The following is an 11523-nucleotide window of genomic DNA, read 5'->3' on the forward strand; positions in this document are numbered from 1 at the left end:
CTTATAGCTTTTAAAATCAATCAACTTAATTCCCTTTTTCTTTTATTTCTTAATTCGAACCTCAACAACAATCAAACAAACAAATCCAAAGATTTTCACATATAAATAATAAATCATTCTTTCAATTACCAAAAATCAAGTCTTGACCTTTATTTCCTATGGCCTATTCAGCCTTGTCACTTAACACCACAAGATTCAAACATGCAAAACTCTTATTTGACATGCATCAAGTATATCATCCCAAACTAGTTCAATTTCATTCTTAAAACTCATTAAAACTCATAATTTAAACGTAATCATGGATGTTCCCTCATTTTAACACTTAACACAACTTAATCAAGTAGTGACATTCGAAGTTTCTAGGAATCAAAACATGCATGCATCAATTTGGACTTTTAACCATACTCATTCTAATTACTCTACAAATTATAAAAACAATTATCAATAAATCATTCACATCAACAAAATCAACATGACTCTCCCAAAAATTAAGAGCCATTCGGCCTCTTTTTCTTTTATCAAAGAAACCTCACATGCAAACTTAATTTTATACCCTTACATCTTTAATCACACTAATCTTTTAACATTATGCTAGAATAACATCCACAACCAACAAAATCAACTCATTAACTTTTGAACTACAATACCATTCGACTTTTCATAAAAAAAACCACATGCAAACATAAAATAATTGATTTAAGATACTAGAGCTCAGTGTTTAACATCATTGCCCACCACCGGTTCACCGGAGTTCATCACCGGTGGCGGTGGCTTCACGGTGGTGCCCCCATTCGGGGGTTTCCAACTTTCAACCACCAATTTACACAAGTAAATACACACATGCAAACACATATCTTCACTCTAAATCATTTAAGAATCAAAACCCTTTTTGTTTTCATGAAAACCGAATCAAACCACCAAATTCAACTTTGGATATTTCTCAAAAACCTTGAAGATAGTGACATGCATGTATATATATGGATAGATAAAGCAAAATCTCACATAATCATATTCTTATACTCGAAAGAGGATGAAGAACAAGAGAGAGTTTGAAGAGAGAGAGAGTACCGAGAGTGAGAGAGAGAAAAGTCCCGAGAGGGAGAAAGAAAATGAGAGAAAAAGAAAGAGAAGAGAGATGCTCGGGTGAAAAGAAAGAAAGAGGGGGTGGGGTGAGGTTATATACTACCAAGGGAGGGGTAGTATAGTAATTAGGTTATCTTATTTCCAATTCACTCTTTATTCTTAAAAGGAAACGATTTCGATTTGCAAATATCTCTCTTGGAAAAGATGAATTTGATACGAATGATAACTTTAAAACATGAATCTCGAAATTAGCTTTCCAAACATTACTCATAATAAACTTTTGAGTGTACGGTTGATTTTATATGATTTTTACAAGTTCGTACTAAATATAGCATTTTAGCACATAAAAATCAATTTAAAATGCAACGATCACCAAATAAATCCGTCCATCATTTTTAGAAAGTCTTTAGGATTATTTCGAAGATAACAAAACAAATCTCATGCCTTTATCTTACTCAGATAATTTTGTAAAAATGTGCTAAGGTTAAATAAACCTTATTTATATCAAATAATTCCCTTAAATCCATAAAATTATCAACAGATCACGTAATCATGCATACAAACAAGCAAGAACGCATACGAACACATCACAACTCATGTCTAATCATAAAAAAATTGTCCTTCTCTAATATTATTCCTTTTTACGCGTACCGGGTCACGTTCAGCCTGACGGCCCGACGCTCAGCGTTTCAATTACGCTTTATAATATCATTATCGACCGACACGTCACTAGAACGCAATACTTTACTCAAGCATTTCATTTCACATAATAACACATTTTAAATACTTTAATCACTTTTTAGGACGGATTCCATTCTACCTGACGGCCCGACAACACAGCTTAATTCCTAAGCTGACTCTTTAAATTGGAACACTTCGACTTACGCTCCTAGATACTAATATACAGTAAAGGCAATTAGTCAACACTTAATCACATAATTATAATCACTTCACATAATTCACACTTTATTCACTTAATTACGTCGCAAAATGCTCACTCGTCACACTGTTTGTAAGTCAAAATTTAAGAAATACTTTAAGTTAAAGTACTTGGGACTGCTCATGACCGGTGTCAGATTAAATCTTCTCTCATGATATTTAAAGACATATAAGTGAGATTTTAGAATATATATGTACACATGTAGGTAAATATTTAAATAAGAACTCATTATTAGCATGAAAACTCAAGAACCTAGTCCCAAATCTTAAACTTTTCATTAATTTGACCTGACCCAAGCTATTATTTATATTTGGAAGAACCAAGGGGAAAGGGATGGAGGATACCAGCCCATGACAAGTCCTGGGAAGATGGTGGGAGGGGAAGATCATGAAGTATGAGAACTGAATTGTTTGGATTGCCATTTTAGTGTAGAGTAAGAATTAATAAAAAAGAAGATACATGGCAAGAAACAAAAAAAATATTTTCAACATGTTCAACAATATGAACCTTATCACTCTATATCAAAGAGAGTCATGAGAACAAACAGATAAAAGAGAGTTACAATTCAGACATATTGTTATGCAGTATATAGGACCACACAAGTACTAATAATAGTTCAAATAACAGAAAATAAAGTAAGGAAGTAAGCTATATATGTAGCCTGCTTTTTATTTAATAACTTAAATGATGTAGCCTCTATATTCCCTTCAAGCAGGTGAGTCAAACTGAGGGTTGAATCCCAGCTTGACAACATGTTGATTATGCAGCTGCACATGTAGGACTTTATTGAGAACGTCTGCAACTTGCTCAGCTGATGGTATGGGTTGAAGATGAATATTTCCACTTCTGACCTGATCCCTCATATAATGGCAGTCCAATTCCACATGTTTAGTTCTTTCATGCAGGACTAGATTAACAACAATGGTTAGTACTGCCTTATTATCGCATTTGAGGATGGTTGGCGCAAGATAAGAGATTTCCAGGTCTTTGAGTAGCACAGAAAATCAGATGACTTCACAGGTAGTTAGAGCCATTGCTCTATATTCATCCTCTGCCGAAGACCTCGCCACAACTGCTTGCTTTTTTGCTTTCCAAGATATTGGAGATGTACCTAGAAAAATACAATATCCAGTAGTAGACCTTCTGGTTGTTAGATAAGAAGCCCAATCACTGTCACAAAAAGCTGTTAATTGTGCTGCAGATGAAGATGCAAGAAAAATTCCTTGAGAAGAGGTGCTAAGTAAATATCTCAAAAGTCTTTTTGCAGCTTGTAAGTGAGAGGTTGTAGGCTGTTGCATAAATTGAGACAATAACCGAACAATGAAGCATATGTCAGGCCTAGTAATAGTTAAATATTTTAGCTTACCAACAATCTTTGATAGACTACAGGTTCCAGCAAATGATCTCCTTTATCTGTGCTCAGTTTAAGATGAGAATCTATTGGTAATTGTACAGGTTTGGCGCTCATTCCATACTCCTTAATAATATCCAAACAATATTTCTTTTGGCATATAAATATACTAGCCTGATTTTTATCAATTTTCAGCCCCAAAAAATATCTCAAAGGTCCAAGATCTTTCATATGAAACTGATTTGCCAACATATATTTTAGTTTATTGATAGAGTTCTGACATGTGCCAAATATGAGCAAGTCATCCACATGAACAAGAATGGCAGTGATGGAAGAATCTGTTTTATAGGTGAAAAGACTATAATCCGCCTTTGATTGCTTATAGTCAGTTTGCAGGAGAGTGGAGGATAGTTTAGAAAACCACTATCTCGGGGCTTGCTTCAAGCCGTAAAGAGACTTGTTTAATTTGCAGACCAGATTTGAAGCTTTAGCCTTGATGTTATAATTAAAAGATTGAATAATTCTGCAGCCGACATGTGTATAACCATGTGGGAGTTTCATGTAGACATCCTCTAATAAATCTCTTTGGATAAAAACATTTGAGACGTCCATTTGACATGTTATCCAGTTTTCATTTGCAGCAACAATACGTAGTGTTCTTACGGTGGTTAAATTTACCACGGGAGAAAATGTTTCTTCATAATCCAAGCCGTACTTTTGATGACAGCCAAGTAATACCAAACATGCCTTATATATATCCAAAGAATTATCAGGCTGTAATTTAGTCTTAAAAATCCATTTACAACCAATTGAATGTTTACCCTCAGGAAGCTCAGTAACCGTCCAAGTATTATTACTTTCCAAGCGTCTAAATCAACATTTATAATAGTCACCCAATAGTTAAACTGAACATCATGTTTAAATGATGTAGAGTCTGATGTGTTGGTGAGAGTAGATAAGAAACAATGAAATGAAGGGTGAACCTCAGTTATGGTCAGATTGGTAATTGAGGTTGCAGTAATGAATGTTGGTAATGGAGTAATATAATCGTGTATCCATGAAGATGTAATGTGTGGTCTGCTAGATTTTCGAATGGGTGGAGGGGGTGGAGTGGGAGATGAATTATTGGTAGGGTTGTTAGTGGCAGGAGTACTAGGTGGAGGTGGCGATACTGGCGGTGAATTGAACTCTTCAAATTCATCATCACAGTTTGGAGGATTGTAAGAAAGGGGAATTGGTTTCATGAAATGGTTTAGGGAGTGTGAGTGATAAGGAGATATTGATTCATTAAAGGTAATATCCCTAGAGATGAACTGTTTGTATGTCAACAAATTTTATAAGATATAGCCTTTGGTAAGTAGTGGATATCCTAAGAATACACAAGGTACACCTCTGAGCTCAAATTTATCAGTTGACACAGTAGGATTTGTAGAGAAAGCAAGGCAACCGAATGTCTTGAGATGATCATATTCAGGAAGTTCATTGTAAAGGAGTTCATGAGGAGTTTTGTTACATAAGACCGAAGAAGGTATTTTATTAATCAAGTGTACTGCTGTCATGACACAGGCCCCCACATAGAAAAAAGTAATCCAGATTGAAATCTAAGGGCTTGGGCAATTTCAAGAATATATCGATGCTTTATTTCCACTCTAGAGTTTTGTTGTGGCCTATAGACACATGACTTTTGATGCAAAATGCTTTTTTGAGCAAAGAATTGAATGCAGTTGTTATCTGTGAGCTCTAATGCATTATTTGAATGGATGTGTTTGATAGATTTCTGAAAATGAGTGAAAGCATATGCATGAAAAGCTTTTAGATTTTGTAATGTGTCTGACTTATTTTGAAGAAGGTATATTCATGTGTACTTAGAATGGTCATCCACCAAAGTGAGAAAGTATCAATACTTAGACTTGTAAGGAGTTTTATAAGGACCCAGATGTCCATGTGAATGAGTTCGAAAATTCTAAAGCATGTGATGTATAGTTGGAAAAAGGGAGTTTGGTAAATTTGGCCATTGAACATGTCAAGCAAACTGGTTGTAGGCTTGATATTTCATATTTATATATGGGATGTGTATAAGCTTAGACATAGGTGCGTGTCCTAGTCTATTATGCCATAAAGTCATACGGTTAGGTGTGTTGTTTTGTGTTCTTAGTAGTCATACATAGAGATGCAGAGTTAGATTGAGGGAACAGGTAGTATAGACCATTATGTAAATAGCTAGTCCCTTTCACTTGTTTGGTATGTCTGTCAAGAATACTACAATGATCAGTAAAAAATATAATTCACAGTCATTGTCCTTTACCAATCTTTGCACAGAAAGAATATTATGTTTAAATTGAGGCACACACAACACATTATGTAAAGTTAAATCAGACAATACATGAGCAGATCCACAATATGAAATGACAACATTATCGCCGGTTGGAAATTTAATTTTGTGTGTATGTGTAAAGGGTTTAGGCTTGAAAATATAAGTCAAGTGGGGTATCATATGATCAGACGCACCCGAATCAATAATCCATGCCGAACTAAAATCAGAATCATGAGGAGTAACCATACCAGAAAAGTGATAAATCTAGCTATTCATCGGTTTCAGATCCTTTATTTTGTGTTGAACTGATTTGAGGCATGAGTTTAGCCAACTGCTCCAGCTGATGCGGAGTAAAGAGAATACCAGTTGTGTCCTAAACTTGTGCATTAGCTGCCATCCTGTTTGGTTTAGCATTAGGAGCACCAACCCATCTTTTTCCTTATCCAAGTGAGGCTTGACTTCTGGGTCTGTAAGGCAACCCTTTATTATATATGGGGTGCCATCTCAGAAACCCCATCACTGCCCAACATTTTTATGAAACATGTCATTTTACCCCGCAAGCACTGTGAGTTATCTGTCTCTCCTGGTTGGTTCTGCTATACATAGCCATGACCTCTTGATTTGGTTTTGGCAAGCTAAGCATCAAGCGTTGAGCTTCTTCCTGTTCTATTGCTGCACATGTTATTTCAACCGTTGGAATAGGTGTCAACATTAACATGCATCTGACTCCTTTGAGCATTATACTGCTCATCAAGGCCATTCAAGAACTGAAACAAGCGAGCTTCCTCCTTTTGAGACTGAATGAATTCCAATAATTTTGTAATTTCAGGCTGGGAATTAACCACAGTTGGTAACATTGTCAAGGAGTCTAGCTCCTCCCATACAGACTTCATCGAGGTGTAATATTCAGTAAGAGAGAGGGTGTTTTGTTTAATTTCATACAAGTCCTTGCTTAGCTTGTATTTCCTAGATCCATTTGTGAATGATAATCGTTTCTCCAAATTAAGCCATATAGCGTGTGCAGAGGTCATGTACATAATGGATTGTTTAATGGTAGGAGACATATTACTAGTTAACCAAGCAATCACCATGTTGTTACATGTTTCCCACATGTCTATTTTTAATCATCAGTAGGGAGAGGGACTGTACCATTGTCAAACCCAAGCTTACGTTTCGAAGATAAATTGATCTCCATGGATCGACGCCAAGCTCTATAATCTGAAGACCCTTGCAACTTGTCCACTTGAATGGATGTTGCAGTATTTGAAGGGTGAATGAAGAGAGGGGTCAACATATCTTGATATGTGATTCGATTTGCAGCCATGTTTTAGCTGTTTGATTAACTCAGAGATTTGAGAAGGTTCAAAAGTAGAAAGGGTTTTAAGATAAGGGTTTCAAGACGAAGAGTTTTAAATCTAGAAATTGATTTTGACAGATTTAAGAGTTGCTGCTCCTTTTTGACTTGTATCAAATTGAAGTTGATTTTAGGTGGCTGTTAATTCTCAGCAACCTACCTCTAATACCATGAGAACTGAATTGTTTGGATTGCCATTTTAGTGCAGAGAAAGAATTAGCAAGAAAGAAGATAGATGGCAAGAACCAAAAAATATATTTTCAACCTGTTCATGAGAACAAACAGACAAAAGAGAGTTACAGTTCAGACATATTGTTATGCAGTATATAGGACCACACCAGTACTAATAATAGTTCAAATAACAGAAAATAAAGTAAGGCGGTAATCTATATGTGTAGCCAACTATTTATTTAATAACTTAAAATGATGTAGCCTTTATAGAGTAGGCACTTGGCAAGAAATAGACTGCATTCATTCTTTTGCCTGTGAGAATTGCTAACTACCAAAACTGACAAGATTAAGACTTGAGAGTAATATCTGGAATATGAATGAAAAAGAAGCATGAGGAGGAAGATGACATGAATAAGAAGATTGTGATTTCTCTGGCATTCTTAGGCTTTGATTGCTCTACTAGCTTTGTAGCTCTGTTTGCTGTGTTTTGTTTGATTAAATGGGGGTGCAGCTAGCCCCGCTTTAGAGGTTGCAGACTGTTTGCTCTGTTTCTTTTGTCGATTTAGGTGTAGATTTATTATTTGAAATTAAGTAGGAAGTTCAAATTTCAGAAATGTTGTATAATAGTCTCATAGAGTATTCATCACCCACCGACCATCATCGTTGATGGCCTATCAACTGAAAATTAAACTGGCTTTAGCTTTATTTGAGCATCTCCAATAGGGGTTGCCAAGGAGGTTGCCAAACTTATGTGGCATGGCACCCTTAGTTGCCTACGTATTGGAGTTGGGAGGTTGCCAAAAGGTTGCCTACCAAGGTTGCCAAAATTTGGCAACCCTTGACAACTTCCTAAATTAGCAAAAAGTCATAAAAACATCTAAAGTGTATTTTACTCAACCCACTTTTATATTGAACTATATATAAAATTAATATAGAGGGATCACATGGGCAACCTATAAAGTTGCTTAACTATTGAAGCAAAATTTTAATAAATGTTGCCAATAGTGACATGGATGTGAGAGAAAATTAAAAAAAAATATATTTAATGATTTGTCATGGTTTGGCAACTTTGTTAGCAACCTCTATTGGAGATGCATCTCCAATAGAGGTTGCCAAATCTTATGTGGCATGACACCCTTGGTTGCCAACCTATTGGAGTTGTATGATTTCCAAGAGGTTGTCTACCAAGGTTGCCAAAACTTGACAACTTCCTAAAATGGTTAAAATACATATACAAATGCAAAAAATTTATATCAATAATGTTTTTTTAATTTATGAGTCATTTACAATTTAATTTAAGGGACCACATAGGCAACAATTAAAGCTTGCTAACTAGGCAACAATTAAAACTTGCTAACTATTGGAGTAGAATGTTGCCAAATTAATATAAAATTGAGTGAAAATAAAATATTAATATATATGATGATTTGATAAAGTTGACAATTAGTTTGACAACTCCTTATTCGAGATACTCTTAGTGGTGTAAAAAATTCGTTACCTGCTAGCTCAATTATAACTAACAATAGCCACTCTTTTGCTTTTCTTTCTTTTCTTCCCGTTTCTCATCTTTTCTCTCCCAAACAAATACTCAGAGCACAGTGTAAAATATACTTTTAACGAACGGAGCTTTTAGGTATATGATTCCCTGTATCTTTTCTTATTTATTTAGTAACTTTCAGAAGAACAAAGGAATTTAAAAAAAGAGAGAAAAAAGAACACTTCATTCTTCAATTTATGTTCAATACTTGGGAAGAGAGCATTCCTTTGGAAGGTTGTTCTGGAATCTTTTATTATCTTGGCAATAATCATAGATTAGATGATATTTTCTGACCCACTTGAACCACCTTCTTTGTGTCCAACTTAACGAACTAAACCTCTCTTTATGCCACCAATTTGCAGAGCTCTCTCCCCTGCAAAATCTTGCATTCCCTTTCCACACACAAGCATCTATCTTGTAGTTTCTAAATGAGGTTATGAAAGGACCCTCTGACCAGTCGATCTTGTCTTTTCCGCCTCGTGTTGCCCACGTGTTGCCATCCCATAGACTAATTTTGATGCTCATTGGTTGCCATCTTGGATATGGAACTCCCTTGTCAGCATAATTTCTGTATGTCCTTATGGGAACAAAATCCACCATGAACCTACAACAAGAGGTAACACCTAGCAATTATTAAAAGAACAACATATGCAGAGGTACTGCAGGAATGTTGCAATGTAGGTTTTGAATTCACTTACACAATTTGATGAAGATTCCATAAGATGGAGTAAGTATGGAAGTCTTTTGTTGGATCAAACCACAAATATATTCGTTCTTCTCTATTGTCAAAGCCATCGGCAAAAACATTGGTTTGAAGTATGTAAGGCTGTCCGGACACATTTCCAAGGAACTCGAAGTCTATTTCATCGTGATTAGGCTGATCAGATGTAAGCTGCAATAAAAACAAACAATTTTTCTTGTTTCTATATATAATATAGCAGTATTTATGTAACATAGTTCAGTATTAGTAATAATATCTTAGTATTGCTTACATAAAATGCTACAACTGTTCCTGCAGAGTAACCTGGTACCAACTTAATAGGCATGTCAATTTGTCCGAACAAGAACATATCGTTGGAAGCAAATCCAGTACCTGAATTATACAATAAGTTGAGAGAAGAAATGATGGTATGCACATGGAACACAATGTTAGCAGTTGATTCATTACTATGTAAAAAAACTAAAACAGTTAACCTGATTCTTGATCAAGCTTCAAGCTTCGTTCCCGGCCATCAGCAGAAGTATTTACATGATTAGGGGACCATGACACAAAGAAATCTTTATTAAAGTTTCCAGTTGAAACAACTGAGGCTGATGAAATATGAATCAAATTGAAAATAAAAAACACGGGCAAGGCAAGAAAAATGAAATATTCCATCGCTTTCTTTGGGATTTGAAATTGCAAGTCAATAAGAAGACGGGTGTAAAATCTTTATATGTAGATTTTGCATGGAATGGGGGTGATAATAGATATGTGAAGAGAACATTGGAAGAAAGATTTCTTAAGCAAGAATGTCTTTAGAAGGAAGCAAAGACTAGGCTTCTCTTTGTTTAATTTCTTCTTGAGTTTAAAACCAAAACCTAAAAGAACGTGTAGTTACAGGTATTCCAACCTTTAAACACACACCAGGGGAATTAATCTGCATTTGCAGATGAACTTTTGTGCATCTGAACACCCAACCATCTCCAAGAAAATTACTGTATCTTATACATACTGCATTTGCATAGTTTTGTCTCCGAAATTTAGTACTATTTTCGTTTCAATTGTAATTTTTTGGGGATGGACTTGATACATGACAACTTGGGCTCTTATGTTCTGGTTCTCCGTTAATTGTGCAGAAGAACGAAGAAAAGACCACAGTAGTACTTGTTAATGATTCAAAGTGACACATGAAAGAACTTGGCTAGATTTATCATATGCCTAGTAGATATTAAAATGCATTAAATATCTAAATTTGTTGCTGAAATACCAATTTAATGTAGACTAAACTGGAAGTTCAAGTGAATGTTTTTAATTGTCAAGGCCGGTGTTTTAATGTTCAAAGATTTCATTTTAAGTGTCGTATTTTCTAATAGATTGTGCTAAAAGGCCAAACATCTGTAAAAGACATCAGGAACTATCTTGTTCTGTAGACTTGGGATAACAAGGCACCTACTGTGTGAAAAGAACAAAGTTGAAAAAGTGAACCAAAATGCAGTTCCGAGCTGATCTTCAACCGTTCCTTTGAAATCTGGATTTGATTTATGTACGAAGAACCAAACGATGAACATGGTGTAGAAGAAAATGCTAACAGCTTTAAGATATATCTGTAATCTCTTGTAATGTATCGGCATCCTTTTGTCACGCTGTTTGAACTACCAAACATAAACTGGAAGAAGACTACTTCCAGCGGCCAGTTGGCTACTGCTGGAGTAGATGTTTTCAGTTTTTACATACTACTAAAGATGATGATGCTGTTCATTTGCACTTTGTCAAACCTTATTGTAACTAATCTAAAATTGACAGTCTTAGTCGTAACTCCTGTATTTCGGATCAGAATGGGGAGAAAATGAATTTCATAACTTCAAAGTATGCTCCTCGTGTTGTGTTTCATGAAATGCTTATATGAACTCTCAGCTTAATTAGCATATTTAATCACTGCTTGACTACTTATTTCGACTTGTTTTGTTTAGGATTACCTCAGGATTATGCCATGTGACAATTATTTCGTAAAAGGCCTCAGGATAGAGGCAAATGCTTGTCTTCATTTAGGATCAGGATTATGGTATGTTA

General features: G+C 35.3%; 1 protein-coding gene across 1 annotated transcript; it reads right to left on the reverse strand.

The window, feature by feature from the left end:
- Window positions 1-8595: 8595 nt before the first annotated feature.
- LOC141659664 (putative xyloglucan endotransglucosylase/hydrolase protein 10) lies at window positions 8596-10254 on the reverse strand. Its single transcript, XM_074466590.1, has 4 exons — window positions 9945-10254; window positions 9743-9843; window positions 9449-9642; window positions 8596-9354 (listed from the first exon to the last, which is right to left on the reverse strand). The coding sequence occupies exons 1-4, from the start codon at window positions 10126-10128 to the stop codon at window positions 8952-8954; spliced, it is 882 nt and encodes a 293-aa protein (XP_074322691.1). The 5' UTR covers window positions 10129-10254; the 3' UTR covers window positions 8596-8951.
- Between the last annotated feature and the right edge of the window lie 1269 nt (window positions 10255-11523).

Source organism: Apium graveolens, chromosome 5, assembly GCF_009905375.1.
Source record: "Apium graveolens cultivar Ventura chromosome 5, ASM990537v1, whole genome shotgun sequence".
NCBI classification, from domain to species: Eukaryota; Viridiplantae; Streptophyta; class Magnoliopsida; order Apiales; family Apiaceae; genus Apium; species Apium graveolens.